The sequence below is a fragment of the Chlorocebus sabaeus genome, chromosome 6 (assembly GCF_047675955.1).
Source record: "Chlorocebus sabaeus isolate Y175 chromosome 6, mChlSab1.0.hap1, whole genome shotgun sequence".
Lineage (NCBI taxonomy): Eukaryota > Metazoa > Chordata > Mammalia > Primates > Cercopithecidae > Chlorocebus > Chlorocebus sabaeus.
The window spans coordinates 45,155,399-45,181,510 of record NC_132909.1 but is presented as its reverse complement, the minus strand read 5'-3'; the positions used below and the strand labels follow the sequence as shown (position 1 = coordinate 45,181,510).

Sequence of the window (26,112 nt, the reverse complement as noted above, 5' to 3'; positions counted from 1 at the left end):
AAAAAAAAAAAAAAAAAAAACCAGAAAGAAAAGAAAAAGAGAAAAAGAAAGAAAAGAAAAGAAAACTGAAGCACAGAGAAAGGACCCCAAACTTGCCCAAGGTCACAGGAGACCGAGCAGAGCCCAGGTCTTCTCAAGGCGCCTCACACGCAGGACTGGGGGTGTCTCATCCAAAACTCTGTCTCCCCAACACAGTGGTCCCCTCTGGGTGAGCAGGGGCTGGGGGAGCCGGAATAGAGCAGGATTTATTTGTTCAGCGGATGCTTGGCCCCAGCTTCCTGCCTAGGGGGTCTTATAGCTTTGTTTTACAGGAGGGAATCTGAAGCTGAGAGAGGGAAGGATGACCCGAGGCAGGAGAGAACCTGGGCTGGAACTCGGGTCTCACTTGACCACAGAGCAGCTCCCTCCCCATTTCTACCAAATTAGGGGACTCTCTGGGGCTAAGAGAGTAGGGACAGAGATCTCTCTCTCTCTCTCTCTCCGAGTCTCTCTCGGCCTTCATCTCTCAGTTTCCTTCTGTTTGTCTGTCTCTCCGCATCTTTCTTTTTATTGAAACGGAGTCGCTCTGTCGCCCAAGCTGGAGTGCAATGGCATGATCTCAGCTCACTGCAACCTCCATCTCCCAGTTTCAAGCAATTCTCCTGCCTCAGCCTCCTGAGTAGCTGGGATTACAGGCATGTGCCAGCACACCAGGCTCATTTTTGTATTTTTAGTAGAGACGGTTTCACCATGTTGGCCAGGCTGGTCTCAAATTCCTGACCTCAGTGATCCTCCTGCCTTGGCCTCCCAAAGTGCTGGGATTACAGACGTGAGCCACTGAACCTGGCCACTCTCCACATCTTTCTAGCAGTTATGAGGTACACATGACGGGGGCCGGTGTGGGGGAGGTGGCCTAGCCCCAGTGATGTTGGTTCCCTCTCCACAGCCTCGCTCCCCCAACCTAGCCTTGTCCTCTGACCACTGGGAGAGCAGCCTGTTCCTTCCCCACCCACAGAGAGCCTGTAATCAGCTCCCCCAGTCTGCAGCCAAGGCCAGCAGCTGGGCCTGGGAGTGAGGGGGCTCTGTCCTTGAGGGCTCCAGCCAAGCCCTACCCAGTGGTCCTTCTCCACCAGCCTGCCCTGGGGCCCCCACAGTGGCTCCCTGAGAGGTCTCTGGCCCACAGCCCTAACCACATCCCTCCCAGCTCACACACCCTCTGAGGCTCCCCATCGCCCCAAGTCCAGCACAAACCATTGTTTCCACTGAATTCCTTTATTCAGTCAACAAACACTCCCAGAGGTCCCTCTGCGTTGAGGCCTCAAGGAACCCTGAGGCTGACCTCAGGGAGACAGCTGGACACAGACACTTCCCCAACCCCAGGGTCACAGTGGGGCTGGAGGGAAGGACAGGGGTGCAATAGTGGTGGGGGTATATGAGGGAAGGCTGCAAGGATGTGGTAGCTGGAGTTTAGAGAGATGGATAAGAGTTTTCCAAGGAGCAAAAGTGGCAGAAAAGCTTTGCAGGTAGGTGAGGAGGAGCAGCAGGAATTTAACCTTCATGAGAATCCCTCTTACCAGTCAGAAAGTTGACCCTGCACAGCCAAGGGGTAAGCTCTGCCCATTTTGCAGGTGACGGAACTGAGACCCAGAGAGGGAAAGGAACTTGCCCACCGTCACACAGCGTGGAAGGGGCAAAACCATAGGCTCCAATACCTGGACTCTTAACCTCCTTACTCTGAATCTTCTCACACTTGGCATGCTGTTCCCTCTGCCAGGAATGCCTTTCCTTCCCTTGACTGCGTGAAAAGTTCCTGCCAGGTTTGGTGTCATCCCTTTGTGCCCCTTATAGGGTGAGGACAGAAGGGGTCCCATTGGACAGGTGGGAAAACTGAAGCCCTGGGATGCTCAGGTACCATTAGGGTGGACTGGGACTCCAGCCCCTCCTGCCCCCTTACAGGATACCAAAAAGATACACGGACTACCCCAAAAGACAGAGTCCCAGCCAGGGCAACTGCTCTTGTCCTTGGCTTTCTCCAGAGAAACAAGAGATCGGAAGTAGAAGTCAGATCATACATTTAAAGCTACATGAATGTCTCCATTGAAAATAAGACAGGAAACTCAAAACTGGGTGCCTGTAGTCCCAGCTATTTGGGAGGCTGAGGCAGAAGGATCACTGTAGTCCAGGAGTTCAAGACCAGCCTGGGCAACATAGCAAGATCCTGTCTCTTAATATCAATAATTATAAATTAAAAAAATAAAAGCCCGGGCGTGGTGGCTCACGCCTATTGTTCCAACACTTTGGGAGGCTGAGGTGGGAGGATCACTTGAGGTCAGGAGTTTGAGATCAGCCTGGCCATCATGGTGAAACCTCATCTCTATTGAAAATAAAAAAAAATTAGCTGGGTATGGTGGTGCACACCTGTAATCCCAGCTACTCAGGAGGCTGAGGCAGGAGAATCACTTGAACCTGGGAAGCAGAGGTTGCACCGAGCCGAGATTGCACCACTGCACTCCACTGTGGGTAACAGAGCTAGGCTCTGTCTCAAAAATAAAAATAAATATAAAAAGAGAGAGAGAGAGAAAAGGAAACTCAGGGGGCCAGGGCTTGAGGGGATAGGAAGATAGGAGGGTCTTAAATTTGGTTCCTTGCTTCTTTGGGCCAGGACTCAGAGAGTGTCACTGACACATCTGCCAATCTGTCTTGAATCGTAACAGATTGCAAAGGCCACAGCCTATTCCATAAGCCACGGGAGCCCCCCAAATGCAATGTCATGGGGGTGTTCCTGAAGTAGAGGACCCTTATAAAGCCTCTGAGGCCCAGAGAGGGGCAGCTCCCTGTCTAAGGTCACACAGCCAATCAACAGAGACCTAATCCAGAGGTCTGCGGGCAGGAGCTATAAAAAGGACAGGGAGTGTGGTTTGCCCTCTGGGTGAGCAGTGAAGGCGTGAGTCTCACACCCCCGGCTTCCGCTCCATAGCATGTCCAGCTGGGGGCCCAGGGTGCTGAATGATGGCCGGTCCTGTGGGCTAGGGGCCCAGCACCGCTTCATGAGCTCGTGAACCTGAGGGATGGGGGACAGAGAATGGGGTCATGCCTGAACAATCAGAAGGACACGACTCCCATTCAGTGTATTTGTTTTTGTTTTTTTGAGACGGAGTCTAGCTCTGTTGTCCAGTCTGGAGTGCAATGGCATGATCTTCGCTCACGGCCACCTCCACCTCCCGGGTTCAAGCAATTATCCCGCCTCAGCTTCCCAAGTAGCTGGGATTACAGGCACGTGCCACCACGTCCAGCTAATTTTGTATTTTTAGTAGAGATAGGGTTTCACCATGTTGGTCAGGTTGGTCTCAAACTCCTGACCTCAGGTGATCCACCTGTCTCGGCCTCCCAAAGTGCTTGGATTATAGGCATGAGCCACCACACCCAGCCCCATTCAATTTTAAAACACAAATTAAATTCCATCCCATCTCTGCTCCAAAACCTCCCATGGCTCCCTAGGGATCTTATTTATTTATTTATTTATTTGAGACAAAGTTTCGCTCTTGTTGCCCAGGCTGGACTGCATTGGCGCGATTTCGGCTTACTGCAACCTCTGCCTCCTGGGTTCAAGTGATTCTCCTGCCTCAGCCTCCCAAGTAGCTGGGATTACATGCACACACCACCATACCTGGCTAAGTTTGCATTTTTAGTAGAGACGGGGTTTCATCATGTTGGTCAGGCTGGTCTTGAACTCCTGACCTCATGTGATCCACTTGCCTGGGCCTCCCAAAGTGCTGGGATTACAGGCATGAGCCACCGCACCCAGCCCCTGTGGATCTTAGAACACACTTCTTTCAAGACCACCCTGACCAACATGGAGAAACCCCGTCTTAACTAAAAATAAAAAAATAAAAAAATTAGGCTGGGCATGGTGGCTCACGCCTGTAATCCCAGCACTTTGGGAGGCCGAGGCGGGTGGCTCATGAGGTCAGGAGATGTAGACCATCCTGGCTAACACGGTGAAACCCCGTCTCTACTAAAAAATACAAAAAACTAGCCGGGCGTGGTGGCGGGCGCCTGTAGTCCCAGCTACTCGGGAGGCTGAGGCAGGAGAATGGTGTAAACCCGGGAGGCGGAGCTTGCAGTGAGCCGAGATCGAGCCACTGCACTCCAGCCTGGGCGACAGAGACTCCGTCTCAAAAAAAAAAAAAAAAAAAACTTAGCCGGGCCTGGTGGCGGGCGCCTGTAATCCCAGCTACCCCGGAGTCTAAGGCAGGAGAATTGCTTGAACCTGGGAGGTAGAGGTTGCAGTGAGCCGAGATCGCGCCATTGCACTTCAGCCTGGGCAACAAGAGCGAAACCCCATTTCAAAAAACGAAAACCACCTCTCCCCTGATGCCCTCCTTCGCTCATCTCCATCCCTCCTTGCCTCATTTGTTCCAGGCAGTCACACCTGCCTCCATGGCACTGGTGCTTAAACGCACCCAGCTCATTCCCTCCCCAAGGCCTTTATCCCTTCCGTGTCTTCCACTGGAAATTTCTTCTCCTAGCTTTACTTGTGGGTAGACTTCTCCTCCTTCCAACATTGTCCCACTAAGAGGCTCTCTTTGACCACCCCCCACCATTTCCCTCTGTTCATCTCTTTCAAGGCACTTATCACTACCAGAATTTGTTTTGTTTTGTTTTGTTTTGTTTTGAGACAGGGTGTCACTCTGTTGTCCAGGCTGGAGTGCAGTGGCACAATAATGGCTCACTGCAGCCTTGAACTCCCGGGCTCAAGCAATCCTCCTGCCTCAACCTCCCTAGTAGCGGAAACCACAGGTGCATATCACCGCACCGGCTAATGCTTGTATTATTGTAGAGACAGGGTCTCACTATGTTGCCCAGGCTGGTTTGAACAGGAGGTGGAGGTTGTAGTGAGCTATAATTGTGCCCCTGGAGTCTCTAAAAAAAAAAAAAAAAAAAAAAACCAAGAACGTCACCAACATTTATGGAGCACCGACTGTGTGCTCGGCTTTGAGCTGAGCCCTCATAGGCACAGGTGTTCAGGAGTCTGATCTTCCCTCACGCTATAAGGCGTTACTGTTCTCATTTTGGAAAAGGGTAAACTGAGGCTCTGAAAGTGCTCTGACTTGCCTCACAGTGAGAGAGTAGCCAAGTAGGGGGTCAGGATCCTCATCAGCCTCACACTCTAGCCTCTCCTCTCAGTCCAGAGACTCAGGCGCCAGCTGGCTTGCCCGAGACCCCGGCCCAATCTACAGACTGGGAAACTGAGGCTGGCGCTCACCTCAGCAGGGCAGGCAGGAGGCGCCGGCAGCCTCTGGCCCTCCTCCAGCAGTTCCAGGAGGCGGCAGAGAGCGGGGACATCCCGCTCACATCCCATCATCCGCAGAAACTCCTGGAGTCAAGGAGGAGCGCATGTGGTGGGGGAGGGGCCTCCGTGGGTGGAGGGGGAGGGGCCACCCGTGGTGTGGTGTGGGTAGGGGCCACCTGTGATGGAGTGGGGAGGGGCTGCCTGCACCGTGAAGGGGTCAGAAAAGTGAGGTAGGGTCCTCCCCACTGAGGCCTATGATGCTGGGACTAGGTGACCCCATGCTAAAGAGGGACGCAGGCGCAGACAGGTTGGAGACTGGCCACGAGGGGCGTGGAGGGAGAAGGAGGCTGGGGCCCACGGGAGCCGACTCACGGCCGAGGGGCTGCAGCTTTTGTCGCAGTAGGTGAAGAGCTCGTACAGGACGACCCCGAAGCTCCAGACGTCTGACTGGCGAGAGAAGATGTTGTCCGAGAGGGATTCGGGGGCATACCTGGAGAGGGGACAGGGAGGTCTTGAGATGCGAGGGTGGAGAAAAGACAGGAAGAGGGGGGCAGCCTTGGAATGGGGAACTGGTCAGGGTAGGTGGGGACTGTGTGCCGGTCAGTCCCGTCCCCAGGTCTCGGTTTCCCTGGCTGTGGGATGGGCGGATTCTCCAGCCCTGGGAGGTGCCTGAGAAGAGCCAAGGGGAGGGGCGGGGCCAGCGTGGAGGGGCGGAGATTGGGCGGAGCCAGAGCCGAGGGAGGGGGAGGGGCCAGAACTGGGGGAAGGGCGGAACTAAGAGGGGCCAGCACTGAGGGGCGGAGCCAGGGTGTTGGAGGGGTGGGGCTCTTAAGTTTGGGCAGGGCGAGAGCTGAGAGAAGGGCGGGGCTAAGGCTGGGGGCAGCTGACAGCAGGGCAGCAGGAGACGGAGGAGCCAGTGCTGTTGAGGGGGCGGGGCTCTGGGGAGTGGGAGTGGCCAAAGCGGGAGCGGAGGAAGGGCGGGGCTAAGGCTGGGGAACAAAGCAGAGGCAGGGGGCGGGGCCATGGCTGGGGGAGGAGCCAGAGCCGTGAGGGGTAGGGGCGGAGTCTGGGCGCGGGTTCCCCACCAGAAAATGGGGCTCTGGCCCGGCTCGCGGACCACGTAGTAGTCTTTGTCAAGCGGCAGCAGCTTAGCTAGGCCGAAGTCAGCGATCTTGACGTGTGCCTCGCTCTCCACCAGGATGTTTCGGGCGGCCAGGTCGCGGTGCACGCAGCGGCGGGAACCCAGGTACTCCATGCCCTGTGGGCGGGCGGTGTGAGCGTGCAGAGAGGATCCCAGGATAATCCGGCAGGCACCCCAAGCCTGACCTGGATTCTAACCCTAACCCAGACCCCAACTCTAACCCTACCCTCGAGTCATCCTTCACTGAAGTTCTGATCCTGAGCCCTAAGCCAACCCCACCACCCCCGAGACCTGGACCCCAAACTTCACTCCTCAGCCTTCACCGCGACCTCCACGCAGACCCCTGCCCAGGCCGAGCCAGCTGAATCCCCACAAGTCCCGGAGCGCCCCCTCGCACCTTGCAGATCTGCGAGGAGTAGAGCAGGAGGCGGCTGGCATCGAGGCGCGCGCGGTGCCGCTGCAGGAAGTCGCGCAAGCAGCCGCTGGGCAGGTACTCCATGACCAGCCGCAGGCTCTGGCGGCCTGGAGAAGGCAGGAGCTGTCACAGCAGGGCCCAGCTGTGCTCCTCCCCTCATTCTTCCCCCGTTTCACAGTGGGACCTTGTGTCCCTCTCGCCCTCAGTTTTGCTGACTGTAATATGGGAACCGCGACAATTACACATGGCTAATATCTCTTGAGTACTTTCTACAACATACATTGATGTGTTTATATATCACGGCCAGGCGTAGTGGCTCACGCCTGTAATCTCAGCACTTTGGAAGCCTCACTTGAGGTCAGGAGATCAAGACCAGCCTGGCCAACATGGTGAAAACCCATCTCCACTAAAAACATAAAAATTAGCTGGGTGCAGTGGCACGCTCCTGTAATCCCAGCTACTCGGGAGGCTGAGGCAGGAGAATCACTTGAACCTGGGAAGCAGAGGTTGCAGTAAGCCGAGATTGAGCCACTGCATTCCAGCCTGGGTGACAGAGCGAGACTCCGTCTCAAAAAACAAACAAACAACAACAACAAAGTAAATATCACAATGACCCATTTTTCAGCTAGAGAAACTGAGGCTCAGAGAAGTTAAGATTGCACAACTGTTAAGGGGTAGAGTCAGGATTCAAACCTGTAACCCATGGGAATCTGGATCAATCAATAATCACATTCCCAGCCTACCTAAAGTGGCCTGGCAGGAAGGTAAGAATGTGCACTTTGAAAAGCACCCATATGTCTCAGTTCACTCATCCGGGACCTGGCTCACCCGGGCCGTAGCTGACACCACGATACTTGACAATGAAATCACTGTGCAGTGCTTTGAGGATCTGAATCTCCCGCTGGAAATCCCTCTGCTGGTCTGGCCCGCTGTGCTGCAGCTGTTTCACGGCCACCAGGGCACCTGTGTTGTCGCCTAGCGGGTCATAGCGGCACAGCTCCACACTGCCAAAGTTGCCCTGGGGGACAGCAGGACTGGTGTCCAGGCATCTAGATGCTGCTCTGCCCTCTCCAACCCATCCTGGCCCTGCCCACCTTACCTTGCCCAGCTGTGAGATGTACTTGAGGTGTCTCTCCTCGAAGATCGTGGGGTCTTGGCAGGCATAGAGCTGGGCACCATTCCACAGCCCATCACGAGGTGCCAGGGCACCAGGTGTGGGGTCTGAGAGGAGCTCATAGTCTGGGGTGGGGGCATGGGCAGTGGTAAGCAGGGCCTCTCATCCTGGGCCCCACTCCTGAGTTGACTTGCTGTGCAACCTCCATCTGCATATTGACCCTCTCTGTGCATTATGGCAGGGCCATTGCAAGCCAAAGGGTACCTTGTGGAGACTGGAAAAAGTTGTCTCCCACTCCATCCCAGGCAAAGGAAGCCTCCTTGTGCAGTGCACACCCTGTGCAACTCCACATGGCTACAAAGATGGAGGATATAATGAGAACTCATTTCCCCAGTTCCACTGCTATGAAATGTGGCCATGGCCAGGCACGGTGGCTCACGCCTGTAATCCCAGCACTTTGGGAGGCTGAGAGGGGCGGATCACGAGGTCAGGAGATCGAGACCACCCTGGCTAACACGGTGAAACCCTGCTCTACTGAAAATACAAAAATTAGCCGGGCACGGTGGCGGGCGCCTGTAGTCCCAGCTACTCGGGAGGCTGAGGCAGGAGAATGGTGTGAACCCGGGAGGCGGAGCTTGCAGTGAGTGGAGATCGCACCACTGCACTCCAGCCTGGGTGACAGAGCAAGACCCCGTCTCAAAAAAAAAAAAAAAGAAAAGAAAGAAATGTGGCCACATGACTGAGCTCAGGCTAATGGACAAGATATGCCGGGTGCCCCTCCAGTCCTGGCCCATGGAAACCTAGTATGGGGCCCTCCACACTCTCTCTTTTATCCGCAAAGGATCCAACAGAGACCCAACACCAGAGGTGAGTGCAGCCACAAGGTGAGAGGTTCCTGTGGGCCTGGACACCCTCATCGAATGAAGATTAAATATCACACTAGGCATGGTTGTGTGTGCCTGTAATCCCAGCTACTTGGGAGACTAAGGCAGGATGATTGTTTGAGCTGGTAATTCAAGACCAGCCTGGGGAACATAGCAAGACCCCATCACAAAAAAAAAAAAATCCAGCCAGGTGTGGTGGCTCACGCCTGTAATCCCAATACTGGAGGCTGAGGTGGATGGATCTTTTTGAGACTGGGAGTTTGAGACTAGCTCGGCCAACATGTCAAAACCCTGTCTTCACTAAAAAATACAAAAATGTAGCCATATTTGGTGGCACACCCCTATAATCCTAGCTACTTAGGAGTCTGAGGCACAAGAATTGCTTGAACCAGGGAGGTTGCAGTGAGCCAAGATCGTACCACTGCACTCCAGCCTAGGTGACAGAGGAAGATGGTGTCTCAAAAATATAAAATAAAATAAAATAAAAATGCATACAGGCATGCATCACCATGCCTGGCTAAATGATTTTTTTTTTTTTTTTGAGAGAGGGAGTTTTGCCATGTTGCCCAGGCTGGTCTGGAACTCCTGGGCTCAAGTGATACACCTACCTATAGCTGGAACTACAGGCATGAACCACTGCACCCAGCCAAACATTTTTTTAAAAGAATGAAATGGACCAGGTATGGTGGTTCATGCCTGTAATCCTAGCACTTTGGGAGGCCGAGGCGGGAGGATCACTTGAGGTCAGGAGTTCGAGACCAGCCTGACCAATATGGTGAAACCCCACATCTGCCAAAAATACAAAAATTAGCTGGGCATGGTGGCATGCACCTGTAATCCCAGCTACTTGGGAGTCTGAGGCAGGAGAATCCCTTGAACCAGAGGTTCAAGGAGGCAGAGGTTGCAGTGAGCCGAGATTGTGCCACTGCACTCCAGCCTGGGCAACAGAGCAAGACTCCGTCTCAAAAATAAATAAATACATACATACATAAGATATCATCATGTTGAAACTTGAACTGAGGGGACTGTTTGTTACAGCAGCCATTGAAGCTCACACTGACTGTCACAGTCACCAGCCCCTCCAACCTTGCCAGACACACAAGGTGTGACCTGCTGCAAACCACACTCCTTCTCCTGGGCCTAATATGACATCACCTTCCCACCCAACCCGGCCCAGCGGGCACCTGAAGAGATGAGGCTGTTGAGGTCACGAATGACGGCTCGGAAGGAGGGCCTCTGGACTGGCTCATAGGCCATGCACTGTTGAATCAGCAGGGCCAGCTCTGTCCACTTGGGGGCTGGCAGCTGCTGCCGGTCCTCATAAAATTGGAGTTTCTGAGGGTGAGAGGAGGAGTTGGTAATTCCCAACACACCAGATGCACCCCAATCTCCCCAAACTAGATATCAGTCTACCCTTCTGTCAAAGTAGGGGCTCGGAGACCGATGCCAGGTGAGGGACTCTGACCTTAGCAGGATCCAGGGCGCTGATGGGCATGGTGACGCCACTAAACACCTCCCAGACCGTGGCACCGAAGCCCCACTTGTCAGCTTCCAAGCTAAGTGTCTGGGCCTTCCGAAGACACTCGGGAGCCACCCAGGGGATCCTGTCGGTGAGCACTGAGGGAATGGAAGTGGGATCAGGCATCCACTTCCTTACCCTGTTCAGCCCCTCCCTCCTCCACCTCCAGGAACTTACTCTCCAGGCTTAACACAGCGGGGCTGACCCCAGGGTCACTTAGCTTGATGAAGGGCGGGCTCCCATCAGTGCCCTCCCGAGCCAGGAGCACCTTCCGGGCGGAGACATTGCCATGGGGGAGGCCTTTGTCCTCCTAAGGGGGCCAGGCATAGGGAAATGCCAGGGAGGGTTTAATGAATGAAGAGTCTGTTTGGCAAACTCCTATACATCCTTCAAAGCCCATTTGGTACTGCTCAGATGGGCTTTTCCCATCTGGAGCAGGGACATGTTCTAGCATCATCCCTGACTCTTGACATCCTGTCTTGCCCCTCTAGTTCACCCCCTACACTGACCTGGCTATGTCCCTCCCCTTCTCAAACACCACCCCATCCTGTGACTCCCCAGTGCCTTTGACACAAAGTGAAGCTTCTCAACCTGGCATTCAAGGCCCTTGCTCAAGCTTCCAATGGACTTCCCTTCCACACTTGCACCCTGGTCTCCTGCCAACAGAACTGCCTGATAGACCCCAGGGGATGCAACACACTATCTAGCCTGCAGGCCTTTGCCTAGGTTGTTCCCACAGCCTGACGTGCCTGCCTTCCTTTCTTCTCTTGATGAACTTCTACTCAACCTTCAAGGCCCCATCTCCAATGTTCCTTCTTCTAGGAAGTCTTTCTCCATGCCCAGCCTTATCATTCACTATAGCCCCTGACATCCATGAATGACTTGTTGTCTTCTAGTGTTCTCACAACCTCAACCTAAAATGCCCTCCCCTTGAACATTTACCAAACTCCTATGCATACTACAGAGCCCACTCTCAATTCCTGTTCCACCCAGAGAAAGCCTTTCCTGGGAATGGAGGGTGGAGCAGACAGAGGAGCACTCACCAGATAGTTGAGGGCGTAGGCCAGCTGTTTGACCACCTGCAGCTTCCAGCTGGCTGGCACCAGGTGGCCACGTTTTCGCAGATACGTGTCTATCGCCCCCAGGTGTACAAATTCTTGCACCATGGTGCCTGGTTGGCAGCAGGGAGAGGCAGGATTGGGTGTGTTGAGCAGGTTCTGCCAACACCCTGGCTCTCAGGGTCTCTCAAACTCTCATCTCTGTTCCCTCCTCTGCTACCTCTGTTCATACTGTACTCACCTCTCCTCCCACCTCCATTTCTGAATGATTTGTCTGGAATGCCTGGAAGGTGCTGAGCCCTCTCTGTATCTGTATCTCTCTTTTCTTTTCTTTTCTTTTCTTTTCTTTTCTTTTCTTTTCTTTTCTTTTCTTTTCTTTTCTTTCTCTCTCTCTCTCTCTCTCTCTCTCTCTCTCTTTCTTTCTTTCTCTTTCTCTCTCTCTCTCTTTCTTTTCTTTTCTTTCTCTTTCTTTTCTTTCTTTCTCTTTCTTTCACAGAGTCTCACTCTGTTGCCCAGGCTGGAGTGCAGTGGCGTGATCTCGGCTTACTACAACCTCCGCCTCCCGGATTCAACCTATCCTCCTGCCTCAGCCTCCCAAGTAGCTGGAACTACAGGCGCCCGCCACCACACCCAGCTGATTTTGTATGTTTAGTAGAGACAGGGTCTTGCCATGTTGACCAGGCTGGTCTTGAACTCCCGATCTCAGGTGATCCACCCGCCTCGGCTTTTCAATTACAGGCGTGAGCCACCATGCCCAGCCTTTGTATCTTACTTCTAACCCTTTGCATGTTCTGTGTCCTCTGCCTAGAACACCCCTCTTCCTTTACTAATTCACACTTGTCCTTATCTTTCCAGGTTAGAATGCATCTCTGTCTACCCACAAGCATTGCCTGACCCCCAGGCTGGCCCCGCAGCCTCTCTGATCATCCACAGTGCCCCATGCTGCCCTCCTCGCCCCTCATCACGCCCTGCCTGTCACATTCTAGCCTCTGTCCCCAGCTCTTGGCCCATCCTGGACTCCCAAACGATGAAACCAAGGCTCAGAAAGGTTATGTGACCCGTGCAAAGCTGCAGAGATTAGAAAGCCCGATTTGTCTGACTTCAGATCATTCTGGGGCTGAGTATGGGTGGGAACCTGGAGCCACTTTCCAAGCAGTGATGATGAAGAGACATAAATAAAGGGTTTCGAACACGGCCCCCATCCACGGAGGCCCAGTGTGTTGCCGGTGCTGTCATATAGAGGCTCAGAACAGAGGCGGGAAAAACAGCCTGGACTTGGGTGAGGCAGGGGTGGGGTGGGAGGGTGAGGGGCTCTCACTGTCTCCAGCCATGCACACGCCGTGGAGCAGCACGAGATGCCGGTACGACACTTGGCTCATCAAGCTCGCTGCTTCCAGGAATGACTGCGGAAGGTGGGAAGGGAGAGAAGATACGTGGGTTCCTTCCATGCCAACAATCCCAAATTTTGGGCTCACAAACCTGCCTTAGGTGAACATCTGGCCACAGTTCGCCTTTGGCCCTGGAGTCTGTCATTGGTGCACACAGCACTACCATGATTTTCTGATACAGGATGGAAGTTCCCACTATCATCTACCTTTTCTCTCTTTTTTTTTTTTTTTTGAGATGGAGTCTCCCTCTGTCACCCAGACTGGAGTGCAGTGGCGCGATCTTCGCTCAGTGCAACCTCCACTTCCCAGGCTCAAGCGATTCTCCTGCCTCAGCCTCCCGAGTAGCTGGGATTACAGGCATGCACCACCATGCTTGGCTGATTTTGTATTTTTAGTAGAGACGGGGTTTCTCCATGTTGGTCAGGCTGGTCTCCAACTCGCGACCTCAGATGGTCTGCCCACCTCACCCTCCCAAAGTGCTGGGATTATAGGCATAAGCCACTGTGCCCGGCCTAAAATTTGTAAAGATGAGATGTCGCTAGGTTGCCTAGGCTGTTCTTGAACTCCTGGCTTCAAACCATCCTCTTGCCTCAGCCTCCCAAAGTGCTGGGATTACAGGCATGAGCCACCACGCCCAGGCCCCTGTGTGTTTTTAAATTTCTCTATATCCACGACCCCCTCTCCAGCCAGCCCTGACTCCAAAAGTCTGGTCCCCACCACTCTCACCTCCATGCAGTTCTTGTGCTTAGCATCCATCACTTTTAGCAGCACCTCTGTCTTTCGGGACTCCCCATCCACCGCCTCGTGACGACAGCCCCGGTAAATCTTGGTGAAGGACCCATGGCCCAGGTTCTCATGCTGAATGGTGAGGGGACAGCAGAAGGGGCCAGTGAGGGGGTTCCTGCAGGATCCCAGCCCAAGTGATACATAGCTGCTAGCCTCATTTTACAGATGGGAAAACCGAAGCAAGGCAAAGTTATAGCATGTGCCTGCGGCCACACATCTGAGTCTCTGGTCCATAGACTGAGGTATCGCCCCATTTCCCAGGGCCCCTTACCCACTCTAGGCTGTCAGCGGGGATCTTGTGAAATATCATCTGACTCAGCTGGCATTGGGATTGGGGCTGAACCAGGGAGGACGTGGGTGGGCTGCGACCTCTCTGGACCACGATCAAGTTGGACTTTTCTATGGGGAGAGGATGAGGGACAAAAACCAGAAATCAGTGGTGAAAAGTCCCCAAGGGTTAGCTAACTCATGCCTTAGTTTGGGGTACCTCTAGAAGCTGCCCTTGATGAAGACTCCAGGGCACATGGTTTTCTGTTGTTGTTGTTTTTGTTTTGTTGTTGCTGCTGTTGTTGAGACGGAGTCTCACTCTGTCACCCAGGCTAGGGGGGCAGTGGTGAGATCTCAGCTCACTGCAACCTCCGTCTCCCGGGTTCAAGTGATTCTCCTGCCTCAGCCTCCCGAGTAGCTGGGACTACAGGTGTGTGCCACCACACCCGGCTAATTTTTGTATTTTTAGTAGAGATGGAGTTTCACCATGTTGGCCATGCTGGTCTCAAACTCCTGACCTCAAGTGATCCGTCTGCCTCAGCCCCTCAAAGTGCTGGGATTACAGACGTGAGCCATCGCGCCTGGCTGGCATATGGTTTACTTGAAAGGAGATCCAGAAAGCCCTCACAGGGATTTGGGATGAGAGACAAGGAAGGAAGGAGCCCTGCAGGGCGCTTTAATGAGCAAGTGGCACTGTGGACAACCAGGGCTCGGTTCTATTAGGGATTCTGGAGACTCTGAAGAACTCACATCTCAGAGTTGTCCCATCAGAGGGGTTTGTTGAAGAGTGAAATGCACCCAGAGCTGAGAGATGGAGAGAGACTAGGTGCAGGTGACATGGCTTACATCTAGCTGTGCCTAGATCAAGCCAGACCTAAAGGTTATATATCTCTAACTTCCTGAGCCAATAAATCACCTTTTCTTCCCTAACCCACCTTGATCTGCAGTTTCTGCCACTTGCCACCCACACAGGAGTTGTCACAGACATAGAAAGCCAGGGTCCCAGATCAGCCACTCATTTCAGGGGAGGAGGGGGCTCACCTTTGGGTCTGGGGATACAGCAGGAGGTGAGGGTCACTGCGACCCCATCTACGTGCAGCCCCCCATCCCAGCAGGCTGCCAGGAGCTCTCGAAGACTGCTGTGGGATCGGCTGAGGCCAACCAGAAAGAAGCTCCCTGTGGGGCTGCGCCGAATGAGGCAACCCTTATAATCAGGACCAAGGGGGGTCTGCAAAAGAGGAGTGAACCCTGAGTGGGAGTGAGCGACACTCTCCCTCTGAGTCCTTCTTCCTTTTTTTTCTTGGAGACGGAGTCTGGCTCTGTCGCCCAGGCTGGAGTGCAATGGTGCGATCTCGGCTCACTGCAACTGCCGCCTCCCGGGTTCAAGCGATTCTCCTGCCTCAGCCTCCCGAGTAGCTGGGACTACAGGTGTGTGCCACCACGCCCAGTTAAGTTTTATATTTTTAGTAGAGACAGGGTTTCACCATTCTGGCCAGGATTGTTTTGATCTTTTGACCTCGTGATCCGCCCGCCTTGGCCTCCCAAAGTGCTGAAATTACAGGTGTGAGCCACTGTGCCAGGCAGGCCTTTTTTTTTTTTTTTTTTTTTTTTTTTTTTTGAGACAGTCTCGCTCTGTTGCCCCAGGCTGGAGTGCAATGGCATGATCTCTGTTCACTGCAACCTCCATCTCCCAGATTCAAGCGACTCTCCTGCCTCAGCCTCCCGAGTAGCTGGGATTACAGGCTTGTGCCAACACGCACAGCTAATTTTTGTATTTTTAGTAGAGATGGGGTTTCACCATGTTGGCCAGGCTGGTCTCGAACACCTGGCCTCAGGTGATTTGCCTGCCTTGGCCTCCCAAAATGCTGGGATTACAGGCGTGAGCCACCGTGCCCAGTCTCAGTCCTTCCTCCTAAAGCACCACAAACTCATTCCAGTCTCTAGACCTTTGAATATGCTGTTCTGTTCACTGAGGGTATCTTTTCCCTCCTATTCTTCAGGAACCAAATACTGACTGATCTTTTAAATCTCAACTCAAATGTCACCTCCTCCAGAAAGCCCTCCACTACCCACCCTAGCCGTAGACCGACCTGTACACAGACAGTGAGGAGGAAGCTGTCAAAGTCCTGGGGGCTGCGGCGGAGAACATAGGAGCCAGGACGTGAGCCCCCAGTCTTAAGCTTGTTTATGGCAAAGTCCAGACTGTGGGGAAAGGTGAGAGGGAATAGGGAGGAGTCAGAGACAGAAGAAGACAGAGAGACCTGGGTTCAAATTCAGGTACCTCTGTAGCCCTGGGATCCTTGCCAGGTGACTCTCTCCCCCCATTTATAAAATCAGCCATGGGCAGGGAGTGGTGGCTGAAGCCTATAATCCCAGCACTTTGGGAGGCTGAGGCAGGCGGATCACAAGGTCAGGAGATCAACACCTTCCTGGCTAACACGGTGAAACTCCGTGTCTACTAATGATACAAAAAATTAGCCGGGTGTGATGGCAAGCACCTGTAGTCCCAGCTACGTGGGAGGCTGAGGCAGGAGAATGGTGTGAACCCAGGAAGCGGAGGCTGCAGTGAGCCGAGATCGCGCCACTGCACTCCAGCCTGGGCAACAGAGCCAGACTCCATCTCAAAAAAAAAAAAAAAAAAAAAATTCGGCCGTAAGTCTTCGCGTCTTCCCGAGAGATTGTTTATTTGTTTGTATTAATAGAGACAGGGTCTTGCTCGGTTTGGTTGCCCAGGCTGGAGTGCAATCTCAGCTCACTGCAGCCACCAACTCCTGGGCTCAAGTGATCCTCCTGCCTCAGCCTCCATAGTCGCTGGGACTACAGGTCAACCACCACAGCCAGCTGTTTTTTGTTTGTTTGTTTGTTTTGTTTTTGTTTTTGTTTTTGTTTTTTGTAGAGATGGGGTCTCTCTTGTTGCCTAGACTGGTCTCCAACTCCTGAGTTCAAACAATCCTCTCGCCTTGGCCCCTCAAAGTGCTGGGATTGCAGATGTGCACCACTATGCCTGGCCCTTCCTGGGAGATTAAACAAGAGGCTGTAGGTGAAGATGGGTGACTTATCCATCTCCAGGAAATGGCCCTAGGGTCAGAGAGAGAGAGAGAGTAGTGGTCGCCCTGTGCAGCAAACGGAATACTTCAGCTTCACTGAGCGCTGACTGTGGGGCAGGTGTGGTTTGAGCACTTGATCCCTGTCCAGGGCTCCTGGAAGGTGAGGACACTGAAGCATGGACAACCTGCGTGGCCGCAGAGGCCGCGAATGGGGGACAGGTTCTTACGTGATGGGGCCGTGGCACTGCTCTGCCACCTCCTCCAGCAGCCTCGGCGGTGCCACCTCCTTGCAGAAGAAGTGCTGGGAGTCCGTGGTCAGCCGGAAGTAGCCGTCCACGAGCGCCACGAAAGACAGAGCCTCGGGCAGCCCCGGGAACTCAGCCTCCTGCGAGGGACAAGCGTCAGAGCCCAGTGCAACCGGAGGGTGCCGGTCCCGCCCTCGAGGTAAGGCTGGAGGGGAGAGGGATCCTGCACCCACCAAAATCTGGTTGTCTGTCCTGGTGACAGTGACCAGGCGGTGCTCCCCGGCCGGGCCAACGCGCGGGGCCTGCTTGATGCTAATGTCTACGATTTCTGGAAAGTCGCAGAAGGGCTGGAGGACCTGGGAAGGAGGGGGATACCGAAGTGGGGGCCCTGCTGGACCCCACCAAACCATGCCCATGAGCCCCCCAAACCACGCCATCCCCTTCCTTACCCCTTTCCCACTCAACCCTTCCAAGCCGCGCCCCCTCCTATCAACTCCAAACCTCTCAACCCCTCCCCTGCCCATCCCCAAACATCTCCCACCCACTCTGCCAATCCCCGCCTCCTTCTCTCTGCTGGTACCCCGCTCCTTGATCCCTGCCCCACTTCGCAGCCTCCCAGGTTTCGGAGCCTCACTCCTTCTCTTAGTCCTGCTTCATTCCAGCGCCCACCCACCCACTCCCTCCTCAACCCCTCCCATTTTCATTCCGGCGTCGCTCAGCCCCACCCTTCACTCAGTTTGCCCCTCCCACTCCCGTAGTCTCCTCCCTTCCTAAGCCCCGCCCCTCCTTAAGCCTCGCCCACTTCCCCATCTGTTTCGCTTTGGCTCCGCCCCACATCCCCGCCCACTCTCCGGCCCCTCCCGAGCCCCACCCCACGTTGGTCCCGCCCAGCGGAGGGTCCGCCCTCACCTCCTGTTCTCCCTGGGTCCAGGCGATGCCTCCGTCACCAGCCACGCGGAGCATCCCCAGCCCGTCCTGGCCACCAGGGACCCCAGGGAGGCTCACGTGGAAGGTCTCGGCGGCCCCAGCCGGATCCAGCCGCTCCAGATCCATAATGTACTTGGCCATGAGCGAGTGCCGGTCGGCCTGGCAGGCGGCCACGCGGCGCAGGGCCCTGCGCACTGTCCTCCGAATACGCCTCCGCGTCACGAAGCTCAGGCCCTGGATCAGGTCGCGCAGGCTTGGGGGCAGGCAGGCCTTGTAGCTGCGGGGGTTGGAGGGGAGGGAGCTGGTCTTCAGCGTCGGGAGGAGTCACCGAGGGGACACACACAAACCCAGGCTTTAGGCCAGGGGCTGGGGTGCGGCCCCAGTTGGAGTAAGAGGCACATACAGACTCTCATTCAGGGTCAGGTATGGGGACAGGACCTCAGAGTAGGGGAGGGCCATTGGCGCCCACAGGTCGGACAGGGACCCCACAGGCCTTTTAGCTGGGGGAGGTCAGGTGTCTTTCAAGCTGGAGCCTGGAGGTGGAGAGGGCTGGGTTCGTGGGAGGCCCTGGGTCATGGGAACACCCTGAAAGCTTGCAGGGGAGCTCCATTTTGGGAGCCCGGCAAAGCCCCAGTGGAGCCCACGTTGTTCACTCCCAAGCAGAGGCCATCCCCACAGTCTGGTGGCTCTCACCTGACAGTCTTCAGCAGCTCTCCTGGCCGCTGGGCCTGCTCTCGCGCCATCCGGGCCAGGTCCAGCACGGCCAGGCTGAGACACTCACCCTGCTCCTTGAGGCTGAGGCCCACAGGGAGGCGCCCACTCACCAGGTCACTGCGGTGCTGGGGGGCCACCACAGGGAGCATCAACTGAGGCGGCCCAACTTCAAGCCCTGAAGACCCCCCAATCCTGGGCTGACCCCCACCCCTGGACTGCCACAGGGAGGGTCAGACGAGGCCCCACCTGATTGCAAGCCAGCCCTGATGTTGTCCCTCAGGCCTCCAACCCCTGGGTCAAACCCCAGGCAGAACCCCACCTGGGCAAAGAGGTGCTCCAGGACTGGCAGGTCAAGAATAGCGCTGGCCAAATCCTTGCGTAGCCCGAAGCGGTGGCACTTGTCCAGCCCAAACCAATTGGGGAAGTAAAAACTGTTAGGAGAGGAGAGAACCCTGGGATGAAAGTGCAACCCAGCCTCAGTAGGAGTGACAGTATAGTGGTGGGGCGGGGAGTGGGGGACAGATTCTGCAGAGGCCTCACAGAGCCCAGCTTGTACCTTTAATTTGCTGTGTGACCTTGGGCAAGTGACCCACCCTCTCTGTTCCGTTTCCTCATCTGAGAAATGGGTAGTGATCATATCCTCCCTGGGGCAGGGGTATGGGCACCTCGAAATGCAAGGAGATGATAAAATTGTACAATCCCTGGAGGCTGGGGGGGGCACTTCCTACCGAATCCTGTAGAGCAGGACTTGGGTGCTGGCATCCTCCACGGAGAAGATGTGGCTCGGGGGGAACCAGTAGGACAGGTCCTCCGTGGCCAGAGCAAAGAGGGAATGGTACACGGGCAGGATGCCTACAGGGGACGGTCCCATCAGCTCCCTCCTGAGTCACCCCATCGGTGGCTTCATGAGTGCCAGGATCATACCCAACCATCCAGATCCTTCCATACCTCAAGAGATGACCAGCTGTTCCCTTCATGTGCTGTCACACCTCTCAGTCTGCACAGGCCATTCCCTCTGCCTCAGAGGCTCACCCTGCACACCTTTCTCCATTACCAAACTCCTACTCATCCCCCAAAGCCCCAGCTCCAATGCTGACTTCTGCAGGCAACTATTCCAGCTCCCAATCTTGGCCCCACACAGCCCTATCCTTCCTTCTGGCCCGATCTACTAGGGATGCACTCACCGCTGGCCTTGGCAGCCTGCACGCACAGGTCCTCAGCCAAGTGGTCCCCAAAGGAGAAAGATAGGCGCTGGGGGGGCCCGGGGCCCCGAGCGGGCAGTAGCACGTGCAGGGCACCAGCCTCCGTGGACAAGAGGCTGCAGGAGCGCTGAGGGATCAGGGGTGTCTCCTCACTCGGAGGTGCCATGAGTGCAACTTGCCTGGGCCACAGAGAGAAAAAGCCCTTCAGTCCTGCTCAGAGAGGACTGGACTTCTGAGCGGGGAGGGCATGGAAAGGAGCAATGGAGGCCAGGCACGGCGGCTCATGCCTGTAATCACCGTATTTTGGGAGACCAAGGCAGGGGGATCACTTGAGGTCAGGAGTCTGACACCAGCCTGGCCAACATGGCAAAACCTTGTCTCTAAGAAGTGCAAAACTTAGCCGGGTGTGGTGGTGTGTCCGTGTAATCCCAGCAACTCAGGAGGCTGAGGCAGGACAGTCACTTGAACCCGGGAGGCGGAGCTTGTAGTGAGCCAAGATCATGCCATTGCACTCCAGCCTGGACAACAGTGAGCCTCTGTCTCAACAAAAAAAAAAAAAAAAAAAAAAGAAAGGAAAGGAAAGGAAAGGAGAAAGGAGAAAAGAGAAAGAAGGAGAAAGGAAAGGAAAGGAAAGGAGAAAGGAAAGGAAAGAAGGAAAGCCTCCCTGGGATGGGCCCAGGAGGAAACCGACCCCCTGCTTCCCAGCTCCCAACACCTCCCACCCTCTCACTCACTTGCCCTCGGAAACCTCAGCGCTCAGGGCCCCCAGCTGGGTGGGGTAAGTGGTGGGGCTTCGAGTCCCCTGAGAAAAATCGGGGAGAAAAAGCAGGTCACTCAAATTGACCTGAATGAAGAAGATCTGAAGAAAATATCGGGAAAAACAAACACAAACAAACAAAAACCTATGTTCCAGCAGGGCGCAGTGGCTCATACCTGTAACCCCATCACTTTGGGAGGCCAAATAGGAAGGATAGCTTGAGACCAGGAGTTTGTTTTATGCTTTTTTGAGACAGAGTCTCGCGCTGTCGCCCAGGCTGGAGTGCAGTGGTGTGATCTCAGCTCACTGCAACTTCTGCCTCCCAAGTTCAAGAGATTCTCATGCCTCAGCCACCCCAGTAGCTGGGATTACAGGTGTGCACCACCATGCCCAGCTAATTGTTTTGTATTTTTAGTAGAGATGGGGTTTCACTATGTTGTCCAGGCTGGTCTCAAACTCCTGACCTCAAGTGATCTGCCTGCCTCAGCCTCCCAAAATGCGGGATTACATGTGTGAGCCACCACGCCTGGCTGAGACCAGGAGTTTGAAACCAGCCTGGGCAATATAGTGAGACCGCCTCTCAAAAAGAAAAAAAAGCCTTGTAATCCCAGCACTTTGACAGGCGGAGTCGGGTGGATCACTTGAGGCTAGGAATTTGAGACCTCATCTCTAAAAAATTAGCAAGGCACGGTGGCACACCCCCATAGTCCCAGCTACTTGGGAGGCTGAGGCGGGAGGATACCTTCAGCTATGCAGGTTGAGGCTGCATTGAGCTATGATCACACCACTGCATTCCAGCCTGGGCGACAGAGCAAGACCTTATCTCCAGAAAAAACAACAACAACAACACGATATAAAACTATGATCCAAAATAATGCCCCAGGGCTGGGGTGGGGCGGCATTAATAAGGGTTTTTGTTGTTTCTGTTTTTGTTTTTTTTGTGAGACAGAGTCTAACTCTGTCTCCCAGGATGGAGTGCAGTGGCACAATCTCGGCTTACTCTGCATCCTGGGTTCAAGTGATTCTCCTGCCTCAGCCTCCCAAGTAGCTGGGATTACAGGGGCACGCCACCATGCCCGGCTAATTTTTGTACTTTTGGTAGAGACAGGGTTTCACCTTGTTGGCGAGGCTGGTCTGGAACTCCTGACCTCAAGTGATCCTCCCGCCTCGGCCTCCCAAAGTGCTGGGATTACCAGTGTGAGAAACTGCTGATGGCCTAATGAGGTTTAAGACAACCAGAGGACTAGGACCCCTAGGACTCAGCTTTCGCAGCTGTGAAATGGGCTGACTCCACAGCAGCCTCAGTGAGGCACTTTGCTGAGCCCAGTCCAGGCCTAAAGTGTCAACTCAATTAATCTGCATTAATTTGTATACTTCTTGATGATGTGCCGGTAAGCGATCAACAAAGCCTGTTAAACCAAACAGGAAGGGCAGTTTGCACAGCGGTGTGGTGGTTACCATGGGAAGGGAAGTCTTGTAGGGGAAAGAACCTTACCAAAGGGACACTTTGTTTTTTTGTTTTTTGTTTTTTTTTTTTTTTGAGACGGAGTCTGGTTCTGTGACCCAGGCTGGAGTGCAGTGGCGCGATCTCAGCTCACTACAAGCTCCACCTCTCGGGTTCACGCCATTCTTCTGACTCAGCCTCCCGAGTAGCTGGGACTACAGGTGCCTGCCACCACGCCTGGCTAATTTTTCTATTTTTAGTAGAGTCAGGGTTTCACCGTGTTAGCCAGGATGATCTCGATCTCCTGACCTTGTGATCCACCCACCTCGGCCTCCCAAAGTGCTGGGATTACAGGCGTGAGCCACCGCGCCCGGCCCAAAGGGATACTTTGATGTCACCAATGCCCAGACCAAGAAGGAGCACATTCCTAGTCCCAGGAACCTTGGAGAAGCCCCATGTCCCCCACAGAGAGATGATGCCTAGTTTTGCCCTTTATAGAAATAAAATCACACAGCGTGTCCTCTTTATCTTCCCCTCAACATCAGTCAATCAAGTTGTTTTGTTTTGTTTTGAGACGGAGTCTCGCACTGTCACCCAGGCTGGAGTACAGTCGCACGATCTTGGCTCACTGTAGCCTCTGCCTCCTGGGTTCAAGTTATTCAGTCTCAGCTTTCCGAGTAGCTGGGATTACAGGTGCGCACCACTGTGCCCGGCTAATTTCTGTATTTTTAGTAGAGACAGGGTTTCACCATGTTGGCCAGGCTGGTCTCAGACTCCTGACCTCAGGTGATCCGCCCGTCTCGGCCTCCCAAAGTGCTGGGATTACAGGCGTGAGCCACCTCGCCTGGCCTTTTTCTATTTTTTTTTTTTTGAGACGGATTCTCATTCTGTCTCCCAGGCTGGGGTGCAGTGGCATGATCTCGGCTCACTGCAAACTCCACCTCCCAGGTTCAAGCAATTCTCCTGCCTCAGCCTCCCGAGTAGCTGGAATTACAAGCACCCGCCACCATGCCTGGCTAATTTTTGTGTTTTTAGTAGAGATAGGGTTTCACCATGTTGACCAGGCTGATCTCAAACTCCTGACCTCCAGCGATCCACCTACCTCGGCCTCCCAAAGTATTGGGATTACAGGCGTGGGCCACTGTGCCCAGCCCCAATCAAGTTTAAAATAAAGCTTCAGTGGCAATGGCGCCCCGCTGCAATCCCAGCTACTCAGGAGGCTGAGGCAGAGGGATGGCTTGAGACCAGGAGTTAGAGACCTGCCTGAACAACATAGCAAGACCCCCTCTCCAAAACAAAAAAAAAAAACTTAACAACATATATTTTTTTAAATATTGAAAGAAAACAATGAAGTCAGAGGTGATGTTTGGGCCCAGAAAACGCCATGGGTTTTTTGTTTGTTTGTTTTTTAAAAATATTTGTAGAAATGGGGGTCTGGCTACGTTGCCCAGGCTGGTCTTGAACTCCTGGCCTCAAGCTCTCTTTTCGCCTCGGTATCCCGTTTATAATCCCCAGCGTTCTACATCCTGGCATGGTCGGGCACCCTGTGTCTGGACCGGGAAGGCTCGGAGGGTCGGGGATGGGAACTCCGCCCCCCAACCCCTCCTTCCCACCCCTCAACCTCACAGCCCCCATTGCGCATGCGCAGTGACCCCTCCAGGTCCGCAAGGCGGGCAACTCCGGGCCTTATTAAAAGCTGAGGTCCAGAGAAGCGAGCAATCGGAGGATGCGAGTCCCAGCTCGCGTCTGTCTGGCAGCTTTCCTCTGAGGCCTGGAAGGCGAGCTCACCTTTGCCCTGGCAGTACCCTGTGCCAGCCCAGCCATCCCCAGCCACCACCGTCCTCCCCAGTGTCTGGGCAGAGCCCTGCGGCATCACCAGCTCTTACCTAGCAGGCAGGGACCCTGGACCTTCGAAGGGAGAGCAGAGCCGGGAGGCAGCGAGAGGAAAGTCCCACTCGGCTCCTTCCTGTGTGGGCCCCTTGGTTTCCTGAGCCACTGTCATTTACCGAAAGTCAGGGCCCTGTGGGAGACGGGGGCGGGGAGGCGGCCAAGGAGGGGCAGAAAGTTCCGGAAGCCTCTGCAGCAGCCGCCCCGCTCAGACAGGCTGCTGGAGACCCCTAACCCAGAGGAACTGATGATAACACAGAGAAAGGTCTGAGTCACACCGGGGGCTCAGCCGACTCTAGACCCACTTGTTAAGTGGGGGCTCTGGCCCGGCCCTTGTTGCCTCGGTTAATCCATCTGTAGCATGTGTGAGTTGAGCACCCAGTGGAACTAATTTTGCACCCAGGGAAGGAAACCTGGCTGGATTTGCCCAGGAGGGAAGCAGGGAAGTTGCCCCAGAGGAAGATCAAGTTCTTCTTTGAGGTATTTCTCCCTTAAGACTCAGGGAGACACTGGACGCAGTGGCTCACGCCTGTAATCCCAGCACTCTGGGAGGCTGAGGCAGGCGGTCACTTGAGATCAGGAGTTTGAGACCCGCCTAGCCAACATGGCGAAACTCCATCTCTACTAAAAATACAAAAATTAGCCAGGCGTGGTAGCCTGTGGCAGCACTTTGGGAGGCTGAGGTGGGTGGATCACTAGAAGTCAGGAGTTTGAGACCAGCCTAGCCAATATGATGAAACCCCATCTCTACTAAAAATAGGAAAATTAGCCAGGCCTGGTGATGCCTGTAATCCCAGCTACTCGGGAGGCGGAGGTGGGAGGATTGCTTGAACCTAGCAGGCAGAGGTTGCAGTGAGATGAGATGGCACCACTGCACTCTAGCCTGGCAACAGAGCGGGACTCCGTTTCAAAAAAAAAAAAACAAGACTCAGGGAGAGATAATGACCCACTTCTGCCTGTGGTGCCCTGGGCCCAGTCCTAAAAAACCAGGTGGATCTGGCCCTGAGACAACCAGCAAATGAAGGAGCGAAATCATCGCAGATAACAAAGAAAGCCAGGGTGTCAGGACCGGCACGGACTGGAACTTGGACCCGAGGCAGGACAGGGAGCTGGCCAGGGAAAGGGCGCTGTAGGAGGAGGGCACAGGATGGGCAAAGACCTTGAGAGAGCAATGATCTTAGCAGCTTGAAGAGCAGTCAGGAGGCCAGGGGCGGGGGTGAGATGAGGGGGAAGGGGACTGCAGGGCGGTCAACAGGGGCAAGATCGTGTGGGGACAGGGGGATCAGGGTCTTTGGGAGAAGGGTGGGTTTTACCCGGATCATAATCTGGAGCCACAGGAGGGTTGGAAGGAGGAACTGTTATAAATGGAAGAAGCAAAAGGCCCGGGCAGCATCCAAATGCAGAGACTTGGGCCAGTGTTCGTAGGATAATAGGATTGGAGCCCCTGGCAGTAGAGCTTCAGGAATAAACTGACAAGTGGTGACTGCGTGCAGTCTGTAATTCCAGACTTTGGAAGGCCCAGGTGGGAAGATTGCTTGAGCCCAGGAGTTCAAGACCAGCCTAGCCAACATGGTGAAACCCCATCTCTACTAAAAATATAAAAATTAGCTGGGCGTAGTGGCATGTGCCTGTAATCCCAGCTACTCAGGAGGCTGAGGTAGGAGAATGGTGTGAACCCAGGAGGCAGAGGTTGCAGTGAGCTGAGATCATGCCACCACACTCCAGCAGCCTGGGTGACGGAGCAAGACTCTGTCTCAAAAAAAAAAAAAAAAAAAAAAAAGGAATAGATTTAAGAAGTTGTGACCAAGAGCAGTAACTCAAACCTGTAATCCCAGCACTTTGGGAGGCTGAGGCAGGAGGATGGCTTGAGCCTAGGTGCTTGAGACCAGCTTGGGCAACATGGTGAAACCCTGTCTCTACAAAAAAATACAACAACAGAAAATTATAATAAGCTGGGTGTGGTGGCATGTGCCTGTAGTCCCAGCTACTAGGGAGGCTGAGGTGGGAGGATCACCTGAGCCCAGGAAGTTGAGGCTGCAGTTAGC

The 26,112-nt window shown here is 54.4% G+C and overlaps 1 protein-coding gene across 2 annotated transcripts; it reads right to left on the bottom strand.

Moving 5' to 3' along the window:
* Positions 1-1,232: 1,232 nt before the first annotated feature.
* On the bottom strand, positions 1,233-24,264 carry JAK3 (Janus kinase 3). Of its 2 annotated transcripts, XM_007995751.3 has the most exons (25): positions 24,067-24,169; positions 20,714-20,781; positions 19,962-20,158; positions 19,506-19,629; positions 19,097-19,208; positions 18,757-18,902; positions 18,046-18,340; positions 17,370-17,492; positions 17,119-17,276; positions 15,935-16,046; positions 14,886-15,072; positions 13,849-13,976; positions 13,518-13,649; positions 12,722-12,806; positions 11,389-11,516; positions 10,523-10,655; positions 10,292-10,443; positions 10,011-10,161; positions 7,928-8,067; positions 7,657-7,846; positions 6,811-6,935; positions 6,358-6,530; positions 5,645-5,762; positions 5,246-5,356; positions 1,233-3,040 (listed from the first exon to the last, which is right to left on the bottom strand). In XM_007995751.3, exons 3-25 carry the CDS (start codon positions 20,143-20,145, stop codon positions 2,873-2,875), a joined length of 3,375 nt encoding a protein of 1,124 aa, XP_007993942.3. In that variant the 5' UTR covers positions 20,146-20,158; positions 20,714-20,781; positions 24,067-24,169; the 3' UTR covers positions 1,233-2,872. The 2 variants fall into 2 exon arrangements, with proteins under 2 accessions (XP_007993942.3, XP_007993941.3); XM_007995750.3 differs by lacking the exon at positions 20,714-20,781 and having other exon boundaries at positions 24,067-24,264.
* Between the last annotated feature and the right edge of the window lie 1,848 nt (positions 24,265-26,112).

Excerpts from the sequence above, each read along its gene's own strand:
- JAK3 (XM_007995750.3), bottom strand. The coding sequence starts at position 24,182 with ATGACAGTGGCTCAGGAAACCAAGGGGCCCACACAGGAAGGAGCCGAG. Across the intron at positions 10,656-11,388 it reads CCTACGCCCTCAACTATCTG|GAGGACAAAGGCCTCCCCCA; the intron begins GTGAGTGCTCCT and ends TGGCCCCCTTAG. Across the intron at positions 3,041-5,245 it reads CTCCTGCCTGCCCTGCTGAG|GTTCACGAGCTCATGAAGCG; the intron begins GTGAGCGCCAGC and ends CCCATCCCTCAG.